The following is a 19181-nucleotide window of genomic DNA, read 5'->3' on the forward strand; positions in this document are numbered from 1 at the left end:
ATGAATGAACAAATAAAGCAAAAAGTCATATATAATTCTCTAAAAAAAATATTAGTAGGATGTATATACAAAAAATCAGGATTTTACTGATGAAATCAAATAGGAAATTATACGTTTTTCTGACGTAGTCCGTCATATCACCTGTTTTTACTACACTTTCCTACAAAATATTATGAGTAACTTACAGTCACCTCGTCTCTCAGCAAATCTAAATTAAAACATTGTCCTGATGAAACCAGTTTGGGGGGAAATATATTTACAAACAATTCAATTAAAACTATATTGATTATTCAAAATGATTTGAAATGTAAAGGTATCAGCATTCGTGACTCGGAGTTTAGAGTTTGAAAACCATTTGGCGGCCGTGCACGAGACTCCAACGGAAATGCGTCAAGGGGACTTTTAATTTGTTTTACTATTCCCGTCATGGCGGATCACACAGAGGCAGAAGGCATTGGCCTGGCCGCTAACAGGTGCGGATTTTGCATTATATTTCATACACCGGTTAACACGAACGACCAGTTATACTTAGTCTTGTTTTTTCCTTAATAGTCAACTGGGTAGTGTTTCCCAGTTGGCTAATTTGAATCTTTTTAAAGCCTCGTTTGGCCTGTTGGTTCGTGGACAATGAAAGCAGCGTAACAACACACGACTGAATGTTCTTATACCGTTATTTATTGATTTTTTCATTGCACTTCAGGTTATAGAACGTGATTTAAGATACAAATGCACATCATATGAAGTCTGTTATGTCAACTCAGGAAGGTTTAAACGGGAGTATGGTTCGTAAGAATGAGTTAACTCTTCTGTCTGTCTGTCTGTCTGTCTGCAGTAGTCGTTGTGAACTGTACAGATATTATTGTTAAAGTTTATTTTCACTTCACCAGCATGGCCCAGCAGCCAGCACTGCGTTTCCCTGCCACTGCACCTCCTCCTGCCAGCACCTCCACCCGCAGGCAGCCTTTACTGAGCACCCCTGTGCCTCCCTTTGCTATGATGAGGGGTCCTCCACCCGCTGCCCGACCGCCCTTCGGACGGATCCCCTTTGACCCCAGTGTGCCCCCTCCAATGGGTGCCCCACCTTTACAGGTATGAGTAGTAGTATATCAGATACCGTTTATTGTGTAATTCTTTAACTTTGTGTTAATTGGAATAGAAAGAGAAGGTTGGGTGTTTGGAAGGTTTCGCTGACGTCTATGACTTTCATTTTAAGAGACCCCCGTTTATGCCTCCGCCCGGAGGATCCATGCCACCTCCACCTGGCATGATTTTCCCTCCAGGAATACCACCTACAGCCTCTCCTGCTCCTGCTCCTGCTCCTTCCATGCCCTCTACAGAAGAGATCTGGGTGGAGAATAAGAGTCCAGAAGGAAAGGTATAGATTCTCATTCTTAATGGAGTAAAAAAAAAAAAGTGTTGATTCCCAAAAGTCTTGAGATGAGAGGATTTGTTTAAGAGCAAATATTTGTTCTGACAAGACAACGTTAGATTTGGATTATAGTTATTTCTTAAACACTACCTTTTAGAGGGCTGGGGTAGGAATTTCTTTTAAATGTTTTTGAAAGAGGGCATGTTTAATGTTATTTGCTCACCAAGGTTTTAAAATTATTATTTTTTTTCTATTTTAATATATTCCAAAATGTAATTTATTTATTTGATGTCAAAGCGGAGATTTCACTATAATTACTCCAGTCTTTAGAGTTGCATGATCTTTCTGAAATAATTCTTATTATGCTGAATTGGTGCTCAAGAAACATTTAATTTATTAGTATTATCAGTGTTGAAACAGCTCAAAATGAATAGAAAGTTTAAAAGTACAGCATTTATTTGAATAGAATTTTGTTACATTATAAATGCCTTTACTTGTTGAATAAAAAACAACAACTTTTGAACAGTAGTGTATATTATATATTTTAAGTAATATCTTTATATAAATATGCTAAAGGATTTGATGTAACTGGAGAGGAAATTGTTGATTTTTTACAACTAAAAACATATAAATTATTGTATTTTGCATAAGAAATGAATGCATAATCAGGTGGAAATTGCATAATGGGTTTTTGGAGTTCATGATGCCTTGTATTTTCCCAGCCAAATCGCAAGCGTAATGCACTGTTGCATTGTTAGTCTCTTTACTTGATGCAGTTGATACTAAAACAAAATACTTTGTTTCTGTCTTTACAGTGCACACAGTTTGATCTATAGCCCTCTTCTGTTTGCTTCTCTATTCAGGTGTATTATTACAATGCACGTACAAGGGAGTCGTCCTGGACGAAGCCTGAAGGCGTGAAGGTGATCCAGCAGGCTGAGTTGGGTCCAATGATGCTGAGCCAGGCGGCGGCGGCGGCGGCAGCAGCCAGTGGAGGTTCCACCGGGCCCGGTCCATCTATCAGCATCCCAGCTGCAGTCAACAGCACTACAGCCACACACACCTCCCAGAGCCTCTCCACATCCATGAGCTCCATCTCCTCTCCCAGCATCACAGCAGCTTCACCTCTCCTCCCAACACCTGTATCAGGTAAATGTCATTCTCGTGAACTTCTAAAGCCCAAAATATACTTTGGTTTTTACAAGTAAGCTAGTGTATGCTTAAAATGCACGTAACATAATCTTCTGATGACGGCAACACGTCTAAACGAGTATAAAGATTTTTTTTTTTAAATCTTCAAGAATTTATAACGTATAACTTGTGTAGAAAAATCGCACAAACATTGGATAAGGATAAAGCTTTCTAGAGTGCACTTGTCAAGCGCCTGTATTCGTGTTCGAGACACACCGTGTCCTAACTAGGGCTGTTGATTTAACACGTTAATTTAATTAGTTAGTTATGAAAAAATATCGTGTTAAAGATTTACTGCACCCGCCCAAGACCTACGTAGTTCATCCAACATTTCATACAGTTGATTGGTGAACGGAGCAGGGCAACAACTCACTGTGTGTTGGAGCCTATAGAATGCAGTTATAAAATTATATCTTTATCGCCTCATATTTATATTATATGATATAGTTAAGCAATAGCGCAGTTTTGCACATTGCTGTTTTTGTCCCAAGTAGCACGAGTGCCAATTAGGGTGGTCCTTATCAAGTCCAATTTTTTTTTTTTTGCAAAATGATAGTGTTTTAACCTTTTAAAATGTTCCTTTTAACTTCAAAATTAGAAATATGCAAAAATGTTGCCAAAAAAATGATATTTAGAGGTAGCTCAATCGTGTGGAAGATTGCCTATGTTAAGCTGTGCGGCGTTATTGTGATATGCAAGTAATATTAAAAGTTACTGCAAATGAACTACATTTTATTGAAATCAGAGCAACACTGACATGTCTGACAATCTCAAAAAAGCACAAAGTTTTCAACAATCCCTCATTTCTGATGCTCAGCAGCCAGTGTTGACTTTTTGCAGTCTGGATAGATCCGTCGGTGATCTTCCACCACATGAAGGAGAAACTGCAATTGTTCTTCAGAGTGTGTGAGATAGCCATTGTATTCTTGAATCAGAGCCACTCCTCTCTCGGCGTGATCATTGATTACTTTCATTGCATGGTTGCCTGTGCCTCCTGATAATCTGCTTAATTTGGCCAAAGTTCCGGGTCAATTTCAAGGAACGTAATGTAATTTTTTAAACCAAAAAATGTGTTCTAAACCCAAACAATAACCAAGGTGATCATCAATAGAAATATGTATTGATTCCACCAGGAAAGGTTAATCTGCTAAACCGGGTCATGGATGGATTAATTTGGATTTAGTTTCTACAATAAGTAAACTGAGATATGTATCTAAAATACATATTTAGGAATATATGGTGCATTAGATGCTTTTATGGAGTTTTTTTGGAATTTTACTAGCCAGGTACAATACCAAATCAAATGATCTGTTTTTACGAAAGTCATCAAAATCTCAGAAAGTTTAAATCTATTGAGCTACCAGTAATTATTATGTTACTGCCATAAACATTGGCATGCTGTATTTTCTTATATAAAGGAACAATTTGAAGGGTTAAGAGCATGACAATTGGATATCACATTGGCACTAGGGTGGTCCTTATTTTTAAAGTATTACTTTAAAAATAAGGACCACCCTAGTGCCAATGTGATATTGATTTAATGCAACATTTCAATAAATAAGAAGTTAATATTGTGTTTTATTTTAGACACTATATTGTCTGTTTCTGCTAAATTTTGCCAACAAAAAACGAAAAAGTGTTCAATTTCGGAATGAATCCGTGTTTTGAGCCAATCTGGAAGCCAAGAGCCAAGAAGCGCGAAGTCCGCACACTAAAAAAATAGCAGCTCCAAACAAATTTTTGTCCTGCACCTGAGCCCAATTAGGGTGTTTGGGACTCACCCTGCGTCCCAATGTGCATACTATCCACCCTATCTGCCCTAAATAGTATTGACAATTACTAATGTCACATACTATTTAGGATGGATAGTATGCACATTGGGACGCAGGCAATAATTCATTTAGACATTTACTGCCACCTACTGGCAGTTTTAGTTTCTTATTTAGACTATAAAAATATAAAATTTCATAAAAAAAAAAAAAATCATATTTTGGGGATAGTAGTTCTGTTTGTTTACATTGACTTTTTTGCAGAACATAAAAAGATTCAACATTGAAGAATGTTGGTAACCAAACTGTTTTGTTCTGTATGTCTAAATACTAATTCAGATGCAGCTTTAGAAAAAAAAAAGTTTGTGTAATAAATTCTGTTGAATAAAATAAAATATTTGTAATGTCTATTTGAAGCTTTTCTCATTTAAAACAATAATGACTTTATTGACACATTTTGATGTGCACAATCATGTGCAATTAATTAATTAATTAATTAATTGTCACATCATATAATGAATTGATTCAAAATATTTATGAACTTGATTATGCACTACTTTTGATGAGCTTTTTTCTTCCTGTAGTCATGTTGTTTGTTGCTGAAATCCTATTGCATTGTGTCTGGTTAGGGTTAGTAAAACACAAAAAAGCAAACTGTACTTTGAGGTTGTAGTTTTTTTTTTCCAGCAAGGCTGGCTTTATTTGATCAAAAATACATTATTATTGGCGGAAAATATTCCAATTCAAAATAATCGTTTTCTATTTAAATGTTTTTTTTATGTAATTTATTCCTGTCAGTTCCTGTGTTTGTTTTTTTAGGTTTTTAATACAGTAATCATTTGAACATTGCCTTACATTTGGATTGGTACCTGAAGTCTTTAATAGTACATACAATCAACAATTGAATATATTGGCTGAAAAAAATGAAGAAACAGAAATTACATCCATAATAGTAGTAATAAATATTATAAGAAAACAAATAGACAGAAAAGACATCAATTGTGGTAACAGTACAATATGTTGCAAAGTAATGTTAGCTATTACAGTAATACAGCTTTTTTTGTAATTCAAAAAGCAATAGTTGTATATTTATTACTCAGATTGGGTACCTTTTACATCAGTTTTGGCTTCTTATAATGTTGTTGTTTTTTGTTGTTTTTTTCAACTATATATAAAAGGAACCTGAGGATGGTATATTTGACTCCAGAACTACTCTATTCCTAATATGGGTATTTTTATTCAAACTATTACTTCTTCCTTATTTCTTTCGTAATATACTTTGGGTTAATTATGAATATTTATAATCTTTTCTGTCATCTGTTCAGAAACAGAAAAAATATTTTATTTCATTGATCTCTGTTGGGTTTTGCAGAAAAATTATTTAATCAGCTCAGCAATTGTTTATTAATTTTGCTTTGTTTTCAAAAGTAAATCACAAGTGTTACCATTCTGTATTCTCAACTGTTTGAATTGTAGCCCCTGACGTAGTGGAGATGCCGTCAGTTGTAACCACAAGCCCCAGTCCTATGGCAACCTCAATAGCAGCTGTCAATCCACCAACGGTTACGGTCTCCATGACTGCAGGTCCGCCACCGATGCCGGTGGCATTGTCTCATACTGTGCCACAGCCCACTGCTCCAATGCCAGGGTTCCCTCCTGTCATGGTGCCACCCTTCAGAGTGCCCCTACCTGCCATGCCCATTCCACTGCCTGGTAGGTCTGACCTTTGAACTTGTTGAATCAATTGTACCCTGCTAAAGGAATAGTTCACCCTAAAATGAAAGTTAATGATACGTTTACATGACAACAATGTACTAAATATGAAAACGTTTTTCCTTTGCCTTTTTTCGCGCACAGACAACAACATTGTCAAAACAATCCCCGTTCACACTGATCCGTGAAAGCGATTAAAAATGCTGTCTTATGCTGCCAGGCCAGTAGTTGGCGATGTCACTTTGTAAAAAAAATTAATATCATCGGTTTCACAAATTCATGTTTTTGTAGTTTACACAGAGACAATAACGGTATCATTTTCAAAGTTTTTGCACTTTGAAACCCGTTTTCAAAAGTCAAAAAGTTCAGACCCCCAAAACGCTGTTGTCGTGCAAATGAATGGCCAAAAACGCATTAAGTTTTTCATTTTTCAAAACTATGTTGTGTAAATGGCCCCTTAGTCATCATTTACTCACCCTGGTGTTGTTCTAATGCTGTAGTGCATACCCTTCTTTCTTTTTATGGACCACAAAAGGAGAATAAAAAAAATAAAATAATAATGTCCCGCTTGCGCTTGTCCATATGGCAGTGAATAGCGACCAGCATCAAGCTTTTTAAGTATCTCAGAATGATCCCATGTGACGTGCTGTATTCTGTATTCTGGAGGGTTTATGATAGGGTTTGGTGAAAAACAAACTGAAATTTAATGTATTATTAAACAAAATTCTAGACCTTGGCCTTTGATCTTCTCTGCACGGCTACACGACAGTTCACTCAGTCTCGCCCAGAAAAAGCAATCAAGTTGTGAGAAATCAGGACTAAGTAAAACACGACAGACCCTCAGAACACTTAAGATATACGGCACGTATCGCATGTAATCATTCGTTTAAAAAAAAGAAAAAAGCTTGATGCTGCTTGCTGTTCACTGCCATTATATAGACAAATGCGAGTGAGACATTTATAAAAATAAAAAAAAATCTCTTTTTGTGGTCCATAAAAGAAAGAAGGGCAAACAACATTAGACCCACACCAGGGTGAGTAAATGATAACTTAATTTTCATTTTAGAGTGAACTATCCCTTTAAGAATTCTTTAGCTTTAGTGTACTCTGAATGCAACTGCCTTTCTCTCCTCAGTTCCTTGTCTTTCTGTCTTTTTCTTACTATCCAGAGCATGTCTGTAGTTTGACAGGAACCTGTAGAGTCGAAAAGATGCCCATTTCTGCTTATTGGATGAGTTAACTAACATCATTAATGAAATCGTATTATGTAGAAGATGATTAAAAGCAAGCTCTATTGTAATAAATATATAACAATGTGATAAATGCAGTCTTAACTACTGCATTAATGTTGTAGTGTTGCAGAAATGTCTTCTATAGATGGCTGTAATTTGCCATTTTCATGTGCAGTTGTTGCCAAGCAACATAGGCTGGCGTTATTGCCCAAATTCAATTGAATAAAGATCAGTTAGCAATTTAAGATAATACTGTAGTATTTTCATCATAAATGATCTAGCATTTACTCTCCTGACACCTGAAAGCAGTAGATGACGTATGTTTGTGTTTTTTCCAACACTCTGTGCTTGCTTATACGCTCTTTCAGGTGTAGCAATGATGCAGATAGTCAGCTGTCCCTATGTAAAGACTATCTCTCCTACCAAAAACGGTAATTCCCTCCCCGTTATGGCATGTTAGTAACTGTTGTGCATCTCTATGCTTTCTTTCAATGTAATTATTTCCAATTAGAGGCCACTCTGTTTCTTGAGACATTATTTTAACAACATCATGCCACTTTTATGACTTGTTTTTGGCTTAACATGTTACATAGTTGGAGTAAATCAGTTTTTGTCCCCTTGAAAACTTTTAAGTTACAGTTGAGTTGTAGGCAGTAACGTAGATAATAAACTGCTATAGAACTTCAGATAACAGTGTTTTGATTTGTTGTAAATGTGTTCCTACCTTGTCCCTTTTTTCTTTAATTGTTTTAACGTGATGTTGTGTTGGTATTGTCTTTGCATGCCTCATTCTCATATTTAATTTACTGTTTAGATTTTTTGTTATATTTTGTGCAGTAATTAAATCATCCAACACAGATTATACAATGGCTAAATAAATTTGTTTTTCAATTTCTGACATTACCCTTTTTTAACTTGTTTTAACCTTGTTGTTAATACAACAATGTAAAATATTTTTTCTGTCATTCTGATTGTAGCAGAGAAGAGCTACATGTCTTGAACTGATTCTGATTTTGTGTATGTTATATCAAGGTATGCTCCATGGCATGGCACCACCTTTAGTACCCATGATGCCCCCTCAAATGGCGATGGCCGGGCCCTCAGGACTGCCTGGAGCTCTGAGCACATCTGAGTGGTCTGAGTTCAAAACCCAAGAGGGAAAGTCCTATTACTACAATAAACACACACAGGAGACCACCTGGGACAAACCAGAAGAGCTCAAAGAGACAGGTTAGAGACTGGGACAAAGGCTGCATTTACACTGCAAGTTTTAACACAGATCAGATCTTTTAATCATAAAAGATTTGTAATTATCCCACTTGTACCTTTATCACTTGCCAGCATGGACAAGTTAAAGCTGTCAAAAATGTGTGGAAAATTTGACTGAATGGATAAAAATAACAGTAGTTTTTGGTAGTTATTTTATTTATGGACTGTTAGATCTAGAAATTATGAAGTGATACAAGGCATGGAAAGTTTCAATTTATTTGAAGTCCACACATTCTGTGTTTGCATGTGTGCAACAATATCCAATCTGTGTCTGATGTGAGTAAAAAATAGTAGTTTTTGTGCAAGTGTAAGTGCAGCCAAAAACATGAGGCAATCACCCATGTTGTGACTCGGAAATAAAAAAAATATATATTAAATGGCAATGACATTTTCTTTTTCAAAATTGTTGTTTTTAGAAACTTCAGTGCTGAAATGTCTTAGCCAGCAAATATCATTTTAACATATTAGTTATAGTCTGTTTTCTTGAATACAGCCCTCTGAAATTAGTCTTTTATGAGATTTTACAGTTGCTCATCTCCATGTTTCCATAGCAGAAAAAGAGAGTGAGAAGATCAAGGATGCAGTTGTTGACATGATTGATGCTGAAATCATGGACATGGAAGATGGAAGCCCAAAAATCCACCCACCAAAAGAGCAGAAAGAGGTTGGTAACAAACCTAGTTTTCTAAATTGTCTTGTACAAACAAGAGTTTTTGACATGATCTGTGCATTACTCAAAGGAGCTGAAAGACGAAGAGATGACAGAGGAACAGAAGGCAGCAAAAAAAGCAAAGCCCGTTGCAACCACACCCATTCCTGGCACGCCATGGTAGGCAACCACTCGTGCCTGTTAAATCAAAACACATTTACTTGATTCAACTACATTAAATATGCAAAAGTTTTATTATTTGTAAATCACCCTCAAAATGAGTTCACAAGCAATTAAATGCCAAATGATATAGTTGGAGCTCTTGAATGCTAGCTCTTTGTATTGGATTGACCTGAACCCAATGCTTATGCCTATGTGTCAGGTGTGTGGTGTGGACGGGTGACGAGCGGGTGTTCTTTTATAACCCCACCACACGTCTGTCCATGTGGGAGCGACCAGAGGAGCTTGTGGGGCGGGTTGATGTAGATAAAGCGATTCAGGAGCCTCCGCACAAAAGAGGCCTGGACAACAGCCACAAAATGGGTAAAAGTCATCTCCCTAGAAATGCATGTGTACATATCTCTCCCATCAAGTGTTTGCATTTTTTCATGACAGATTATTCATGTATTTATTGGCAAACATCTAGAGAGAATAAAAATAACACTGTATCTAAACCATATCTAAAGTCAATAAGAACAAATTTGATAATTTAATATTTTGCACCAGTGAGTTTTTTCTAAACCTGTGTCTATGGTACATCACAGCAGTTCCTGTCCATTCCTGTCTTAGTCAGCTGTGAGCATGAAGCGCTCTCTATCCATATCTGACTCATTCAACAGCTTTTTAATAGCAGTCTAACCTTCTGTTGCATTTTTTTGTTTCCTGTGACACAGTGTTGGTTAAAGAGGAACAGGAGTTCGCTATTGCAGATGACATACCTGATGATGAACCCAGTAAGGCCAAGAAACGAAAGTGAGAATTTTTTCTGTATTTTCTCTGCTTTATAAAACCACGCACAATGAGACCACGAATTTGATTCAAGAAAGTAAACAGGGATGGTTTTGACTTTTTGTTTAATTTAATGTTCCACGTTAGAGGAAATTGCATTAAAAATACTTATGTCTCCCAGCACTAAAGGCAATGGACACCAAGTCAGATACAAATGAAATTAAAGTAAAATATATATATATATAAAAAATAAAATATAAAAAATCCACATCAAACCTGTCAAATTAGAATTTCATCATTCTCTAAAAACATTTTGTATACCAGAATAAATTGTTCCGCATCTGAACAATCTAAAAAAAAGTCTAGTCTCTAACTAGAAAGGACAGCTGATTATTATGATGTTATGGACTCTGTGTCCAAAATAAGTTTTGACATCTTATGCATGTTTTTAATGCTGAAAATTCTGACTTGATGTGAATATGCCTGTTTATGCTCAGACATGTCTTCTGGCTGATTAGTTGTTTTGTGTCTTAGGATAGAGGAGAAGAAAGAGGTCGACTCAGAAAAGGAGGCAGCCATGGAGGCTGAGCTGAAGGCAGCGCGCGAGAGAGCCGTGGTACCTCAGGAAGCTCGGATGAGTCAGTTTAAAGACATGCTGCTCGAGCGAGGGGTAAGGCATACACATTTTAACTGTGCGAGCACATTAAGTAATATATATTAGGGCTGTTAACGTGTTAACCCATGCAATTCATTTTAAAATCCTTAACGTCCATCTGGTTCTGTTCTGTATCGCAACTTGACTTGTCTAATATGTAAACAAGCTCTTTGCTGTTGCATTGTACACATATTGTACATTGAAAAGTATTTTTTTCTGTAATGTGCTTTGGTGTGCATTAATTTTTTTTTTTTATTGACTCTTCTTATCATTTGGTTATTTGGTGTGCTTTTGGAGTCTCCAAGTGTCTTTTTATGTAAAGACACCTAAATTTACCTTGGAAAAAACCTTGCAGAAAATAGTGTTGTGAGAATCACCCTTTTCAATCTGATGGTTTATTTGATGGATATAGCAAACGATGACAAAATGAACGTGTTAAACAAGATAAATGGTGTATTCTTACTTTCATGATAAATGTGTGATGAAACGCACAAAATTATGCAATTAATCGCGATTCATTTTTTTAATCTATTGACAGCCCTTATATATATATATACATACACACACACACACACACACACACACACACATACAAAGTTTAAAGATTTGTGGTAAGATCTTTTTTTTTTTTTTTTTGTAATTGATACTTGTCACGCATTAAACGAAAGTGATGCTTCAATAATGCTACAAATAAATGCTGTTCTTTGAACTTTCCATTCTATCAAAAAATCTTGAGAAAAGTGTTGTCACAGTTTCCACTAAGATATTAAGCAGCATAATAACTGTTTTCAACATTGGTGCTGGAAAGGAATGTTTCTTGAGCACCAGATCAGCATATTAGAAATAATTCTGAAGGATCATGTGACACTGAAGACTTGAGTAATGATGCTAAAAATTCACCTTTGCCATCACATGAAAAAACTACAATTGAAATATCAATTATCAAATTCTCAATATTCTGTTTTTACTTTTTTTTTTATTTTTTATAAATGCAGCCTTAAGAGAGCATAAGAGACTACTTTCAAAACTATAACAAGAAATCTTACCAACCCCAAACTTTTGAGAAGAGAGTATATCTTTTTTTCATAAGTATAACATGAATCATGTGAGATCGTTCTGCTCTTAACAATACTTACACAAGGCAGAACTGTGTTTACTCCTCAAATACTCTAGGGCTTTTTCTAAATCCAGTTTATACTGACATACTTGCAAATCAACAAACTGTTTAATGCCTGAGATATTTCATAACAAAATGGCGGAGAGATTTTGCTGGGGGTGATTCACACAGTGTAGTTTATATATTTATTTTCTGGTCTGAAAGGTCAAACCCATCATTTGTTTAAGCTTCGGTCCTCATTAAAATACTTACCTGACATTTACTAGTGATCAGAGAAGAACTGATCAGTGGAGTCTCACATCTCCCGCCTCTTGGCAACAGATTTGATGTTTCAACTATGAAATATGGATAAACGCATATGTCGTTTATGTAATGGAGATCCCTTCAAGTCTGTTGTAGAGAGCTATCTGCCCTTTGCATCACCAGCCTATGCCAAAGATGAAAGGCACATTTGTAGTCAAAGGGTCTCATCATCAAGGTAAGACCCCTTCCCCCTCTTCTCCTCCTCATCCTCGGACCCCCACTTGTCTGAGAGGTGCCGTACAGCAGCATATAGCCAACATCACTCCAATAGACGAGCTGCCCGTTCACCCCCCATCTAATTACACCTCTCTCATTGCGCCAATTAGCATGGTGGGAAAAGAAAGGGTTGGAGGCTGAGAGAAGGAAGCTGAGGACCACCTGTCGGGTTTGTGTCATTCATTAGGGATGGTGGAATGGAGGATGAAAAGCAGTGGGCTCACACACCCTGACTCCAGCTCTGCAGGAGGGGGACGCGCTCAGAGGGGCTCACCTACTGAACGCTCTCTTCGTGTTAATGACCCTAATTAAGAGGAAGGGGGGTTGAAATGAATCTCTCAACACTTTTCTCGTCTTTTATCAGGTCTCTGCATTCTCTACCTGGGATAAGGAGCTTCATAAGATTGTATTTGATCCACGTTATCTGCTGCTCAATCCCAAAGAGAGGAAACAGGTACACGTTCCACTGTATTTAGCTGATACCATGTCCACAATGTGAAAACAGGTTCATATCAGCCTTCAAATGTATTGTATATTAGCCCACTCATCTCATGCCACTGTCCCCTCAACAGGTGTTTGATCAGTATGTGAAGACACGTGCGGAGGAGGAGAGGAAAGAGAAAAAGAATAAAATCATGCAGGTCAAAGATGACTTCAGGAAAATGATGGAGGAGGCTAAACTTGGTGTCAGGTAAACAGTACAACATCAGGATAAACCTAATTTGTCAATGTTGGTAATATCGTTGTGCACTTTTTGTGTTGGTTTATTTCTGATTAACACCTTGAAATTGGAACCAGGAAGGTTATTAAACAATAATTTTTTTTTTAAATGTTTGGCTTTGTGTGGCATCTTAAAAATGTGCAGTGCAAGTTGTTTGGCTATTTCATGTTTTTGTCTGCTATAATATTATAATGTTTTTTAATTCATGTTGAATTAATCGCAACAAATATTGAAATGTTGACTAATAACTCTGATTAATTAATGGCATATCCATGTACATTACCGTTCAAAAGTTTGGGTCAGTAAGAATTTTAAAATGTTTTTGAAAGAATTCTCTTATGCTCAACAAGGCTGCATTTATTTGATCAAAAAATACAGTAAAAACAGTAATATTAAATACTATTTTAATTTAAAGTTTCTATAGAAATCATTCTAGTATGGTGATTTGGTGCTTAGGAAACATTTCTCACTCATTATTATCAATGTTGAAAACGGGTCGAAAATATTGCTGAAAACTTAACATTTTTGTGGAAACTGATCAATTTATAGAATGTTCAAAAAGCTTTACTGTCACTTTTGATCAGTTTAATGCATCCTTGCTGAATAAAAGGATTAATATCTTTAAAAAAAAGAATCTTTCTGACTGCAAACCTTTGAACGGTAATGTAATTAATTTGATTTAAATAATAATTGATTGGCAATTTTAATTTAATGTTAATCTGATAAGGGCTCAGTTACCACAACATCAAAGTTAAGTCATTATTTGTATAGCTCATTTCACATCCTCCTCTTGCATTGCAATGAATGTACAAATGCTAAATGCATAACATAACTACTTTTTTCTCTTCACAGAACAACTTTCAGTGAGTTCGCTGCCAAACATGCCAGGGATTCGCGCTTTAAGGGTGTTGAAAAGATGAAAGACAGAGAAGCCATTTTCATAGAATTTATGACAGCCTTCAGAAAGAAGGAGAAAGAGAACTCAAAGAACCGTGGGGAGAAGGTGAGGAACTAAAGTTAATACACAACTGTTGCCTTATTTTACCAAAAGCTGAGTTGAGATGTCAGTCTTATTAAACATTCAGAAGTGGCCCTTGTTATTTAACTGACATTTAATACAATAGAAACAAGTGCTCAATGGGTAGACCAAGAAAAAAACAGGACAACCTACCAAAGCATTACACATTGAATATCTCTTGGTTACCTCACATCCATTGTCATGTAATACTCTACATGTTCACAGACAAATACACTCGTAGGCTGAGACTAAGAGACTGTGAGAGTTTGTAAGTTGTTTATGAGCTGTAATCTGCCCTGGCGTTTGGTCTACATATGCGCTGTCTTTGTGGCTAGGGTTAAGTGCAGAAAGTCTGGGCTGATTGGCTTTGGCAGCTAAAGGTCAGCCATCAAACATTAATGCCAGTGAAATGTCACCTGTGTAGGGGGGCCATAGGTTAGGAGGGAGTGTTCACCAGGTGGGGTTCACCAGAGGATGCCCATCTAATTCCGTGATTATTAAACCGTATTAACAATGATCAGGTTGACAGTAGTGACTCATTAACCACTGGCCTTGGAAAGGTATAGTTCACAAGTAATGAAACTGTCCCAGTCTCCAACAATATATTACTCAAGTTATACAAGTGATCACTAAGCAGACTTTCCCAGCTCAGTGGTGCAATTGTGATGAGAAGTTGTTGTCCCCATGTGGGATTTGAACCAACATCATTTTGCATTCCAGCCTTGATCTACACATGCCAAATTCAAACCTGCGTATCTGCACTCTTATGTGTTGGGGACATGTCCCACTACATTTATGTTGTTATTGTTTTCTTTAAGGTCAAGCAAGACTTTTTTGAGCTCCTGTCAGATTACCATGTGGATGGTCAGCAGCGCTGGAGCAAAGTGAAGGAAAAGATGGAGACTGACCCTCGCTATAAGGCTGTGGAAACCTCTGCAGCTCGAGAGGAACTCTTCAAGAACTATGTGGAGCGTCTTGCCAAGGTTAGAGAAGCTTATTCACATTACACCATGTTTTGGTGCCAACCCAACGCTGTGCTATTTTTAGACAACAAGAGAGAACTACAATTTAGAAAAGCATGAAAACATAGGGATATAGATACTTTTACAGAATGGATAAAAGATGCATGTACAAACACAAGTATTGACAACTCCGTACTCTTCATTTCACTTCACAACACTTTATTTATAAGCATTTACTTTAGTGATGAATGTTATTTCTTCTTTGGGGAATTTGTCTTGATCTTTGATTTTGATTCTCCTCCAGAATCCAAACTCTGAGAAAGAGAAAGAGCTAGAGAAACAGGCTCGGATAGAGGCCAGTCTGAGGGAAAGAGAGCGGATGGTGCAGAGATTCCGCTCGGAGCAAACCAAAGAGATTGACCGGGAGAGAGAGCAGCACAAAAGGGAGGAGGCCGTCCAGCATTTTAAAGCTCTCATGTCTGATATGGTAATAGAAAGTTTGGCTTCGTGTCATGATGCCAGATTGAATATCTCATACCCATATACAATGGAAATAAGCTTAAATAATTATTCAACCACTAGTGAAAATTAAATTTTTTCCAATTTATGAAAAATGTTTGTATATTTGTATGTAATGTGATAGAATGGTTAAAACACATCACCATTATTTATGTATAACCTCAATCTTAAATCTAATATTGTAAAATTGTTTTTGAAAATGGTTTTCTGTATGTGATAGGTAAAGACGCCTGATGCCGCCTGGTCAGACACGCGCCGTAGCCTGAGGAAGGATCATCGCTGGGAGTCATCCTCATTGTTGGAGAGGGATGAGAAAGAGAGGCTCTTCAACGAACACATTGAGGCCCTTGCAAAGAAGAAAAAGGAGCATTTCCGCCAACTTCTGGACGAAACAACCTCGGTACACAGTGACATGGGTCACTTGTCTAACTCGTTTCGTTGTCAGTTAATCTGTTGTATTCAGTTTATTCAACTGACTCATATTCCTTCCTCTACATCAGATCACTTTGATGACGTCATGGAAGGAAGTGAAGAAACTCATTAAAGAAGATCCGAGATGCATCAAGTTTTCAAGCAGTGACAGAGTAAGGCCTGTCTTTGCCTCTTGAACTTTTTGAATGAGTTGTACTCCTTTTGTCAAAAAGTTGTCTTTATAGTAAGTCTATATAGTTATATCTTTATAGTAAGTCTATATAGTTATGTCTATATATTATGTCTTTATAGTTATGTCTTTATAGTAAGTTTCTGTACCTGCTGTTCACCTTTTCACCATAGAAAAGACAGAGAGAGTTTGGTGATTACATCAAAGACAAGTACATCACGGCCAAAGCAGACTTTAGAACTCTCCTGAAAGAGACCAAGTTCATCACCTACAAGTAAGAAGCTTCAAATATATGATTATGAAATTCTGGATAATTTTCAGGAATCATTAAATAATTATATCCTATATAAATCCAATTATTTGAAATATGAGAAAACAGTAAATGTAAAAACAAACTGTCCTACTTTATATATCATAGTACAGTTGCAATCAAAATTATTCAACCCCCTTGACCTGAAAGACATTTTCAAATTGGCTCTAAACATTTGTGTTCAAAATTACTCGGCCCTGAAAAGTAAAATTTTGTGCAGAATTTTTTATTCTTTATAACCTCCAATAAACGCTCCCTGCAAGTCTTTACTACAATCTTGGCCCATTCCTCGCTTGGAAAAAGCTTCCAGATCACTGATATAGTCTTTGGTTTTCACGTTACCACTGGTTTCTTTAATTACCAAATATTTTCAATGAGATTAAACCTGAAGACCGTACAGGCCACTCAAGAACATTTTACGACTGATCCCTGAACCAAGCTTAAGTAGATTTGGGGTTATACTTTGGGATGGCTGTCCTGCAGGAAAGTCCATTGATCATCAAGCTTCAGTCTCTGCACCGAAGGCATCCACCATCTTTGCCAAAATGGCTTGATACATCAAAGAATTCATGATGTCCTTCATATAGTCAAGATTTCCACTTCCTGCAACAGCAAAGCACTCCCATAACAAGACTGGAGTGCCTCAATGTTTGGTCATGGAGATGGTGTTCTTCTGCTCATAAGCTTTGCCTTTTTTGCACTAGACATACTGCTGATCCAGTCCAAAAATTTCCATTTTGGTCACATCACTCCATAAAACATTCTTCCAGAACTCCACAGGTCTATCCAAATTAATTTTAGCATATTCAGGTTTGCATTTTTGTTCTTCTCGGTCAAGAGTGGCATTCGGTAAGATGTCCCAACATGAAGGACATGCTTGTCTAGTGTTGTTCTTATGCTCTACATTGAAATGTTTTTTCTTTCCTTTCATCAGGCTATTTTGCAAGTTTTTGGCAGTAAATTGAAGGTTTTTCTCAGTTGCTCTGGTCAAACATTGTTGTGCTTTTTCTTCAAAACCCTAAATGGTTTTCCGGTACAATACATTTTAAACTTATGAATATGGCTGCCAGCTGTGTCTCTAGAAACTGTTAGTGTTTCGGAAATCTTCTTATAGCCATAAACTTTCTAATGTAATAAAACAATTCGTTATCTGTAACTTTTGTGAGAGCTCTTTTGACTTGGCCATATTTGCTACTCAACTTAAGCACATGCATGGACTAAATGTATGTAGGTGTAACAGCACAAGCTAATTCAGTTTTTTTTTAATAGTTTCCAAAGGCTTAATTGTTTTTTAACAACTTTGTACCATACCATACAAATAAGTGACTTAAAAAAAGCAGAGTTGAATAGGGGTTGAAAAATTATGACCGCTATAATTTACCACTTAACTGTTATAAATGCAGCTTTTAGAAAACTCTGTATCTTTAGAAAAGCCTACATTTGTGTAAATTGTTACAGTCTCCGGGTGGTTTAATAATTTTGTTTTGCAACTGTATTTCATCTTACAATAATGCCATTACTATTGTAATTGAATTAATAGAACCAAGTTTTTTCATTTTCCGAAGAAAGTGGTCAAAATTTAAAAGAAGTTGCCTGCTCTAAGATGTGCCACTTACAGTTAAGGTGTTGTGGAAGTATTTTAGCAGGGAGCTATGCAGTTGCTTGGGTTTTCTGAGTGGCTCTCTGGTGTTTATTTATTAGCCCAGGCCAAAAGAGCCCACCTGCAAATCTATTATATTCTGTTTGTGGTTTTGCCTTCAGTTTGTCTATGTGAATTTCACAGATTAAACCGCAAGTCTGGTTCCAAAAGTAATAGCACAATCTCCACAACAGGGTTGAATGATTTAAGTTTTGACATTAAATTTTAATTTTGTGTCTTCAGATCGCACAAGTTGATGCAGGAGTCAGAGCAGCACTTGTCGGACATTGAGAAGATCTTGGAAAAGGATAAAAGGTACCTGGTTCTGGACTGTATGTCAGAAGAGAGGCACAAACTCCTCATGGGATATGTGGAGGAGCTAGACCGCAGGGGACCACCTCCTCCTCCCACTGCCTTTGAACCTGCTCGACGCTCCACTAAATGATCTCACATACACCTCCCAGATATTTTCCCACACTACCACCATTCACATTATAGACTCTCAAAAACATAAAGATAAATCACTCCAGTCCAAAGGTTCTACTTGTCAAACCTTTGAAAGTGAATGGTACATACCCACTTGCCCCCTCATGCCATAAAGAACATCATGGGATAATGACCAATCAAATCAGCTGAGTATAAGACACCGAATAAGTATTTGGACCAACTGGAAGTTTTTGTTTTTATGATGCATTTCCAGGTCATCTCCATAACGAGCCACAGTATTTTCATGTCCTTATCCTGTCTTACACAAACACTTTATCCGTCCAGTCGAAAGGGTTAAATCCGCATTAGATGCTAAATGGTGATTGTAAAGAATCTGTCTCGTGTTTGGGTAACTGTCCTGAACGTCTTCTGGAGGTATCGCCACCTGGTGCCTGTCGACCCTTTTTTTCCTCCAGCCACGGTCTCAAATCACGAACATCAATTCAGTTTCACATGTCACACTTCTGCTCCAAACTGTTTAGAAACTGTGATTT

General features: G+C 36.8%; 1 protein-coding gene across 4 annotated transcripts; it reads left to right on the top strand.

Annotated features, from left to right (window-relative positions):
* The first annotated feature begins 423 nt into the window (after nucleotides 1–423).
* Nucleotides 424–19040, top strand: tcerg1a (transcription elongation regulator 1a (CA150)). 4 transcript variants are annotated; one of them, XM_079893302.1, is made up of 21 exons: nucleotides 424–473; nucleotides 888–1089; nucleotides 1214–1375; nucleotides 2233–2518; nucleotides 5806–6042; nucleotides 7643–7705; nucleotides 8307–8504; nucleotides 9095–9207; nucleotides 9284–9372; nucleotides 9575–9735; nucleotides 10086–10164; nucleotides 10675–10810; nucleotides 12796–12885; nucleotides 13004–13122; nucleotides 14005–14155; nucleotides 14989–15153; nucleotides 15437–15619; nucleotides 15872–16051; nucleotides 16152–16235; nucleotides 16426–16526; nucleotides 18445–19040. In XM_079893302.1, exons 1-21 carry the CDS (start codon nucleotides 427–429, stop codon nucleotides 18644–18646), a joined length of 3048 nt encoding a protein of 1015 aa, XP_079749428.1. In that variant the 5' UTR covers nucleotides 424–426; the 3' UTR covers nucleotides 18647–19040. The 4 variants fall into 4 exon arrangements, with proteins under 4 accessions (XP_079749428.1, XP_079749429.1, XP_079749430.1 ...); XM_079893303.1 differs by having other exon boundaries at nucleotides 9098–9207; XM_079893304.1 differs by lacking the exon at nucleotides 7643–7705.
* The last annotated feature ends 141 nt before the right edge of the window (nucleotides 19041–19181 follow it).

Source organism: Squalius cephalus, assembly GCF_949319135.1.
Source record: "Squalius cephalus genome assembly, chromosome: 14".
Lineage (NCBI taxonomy): Eukaryota > Metazoa > Chordata > Actinopteri > Cypriniformes > Leuciscidae > Squalius > Squalius cephalus.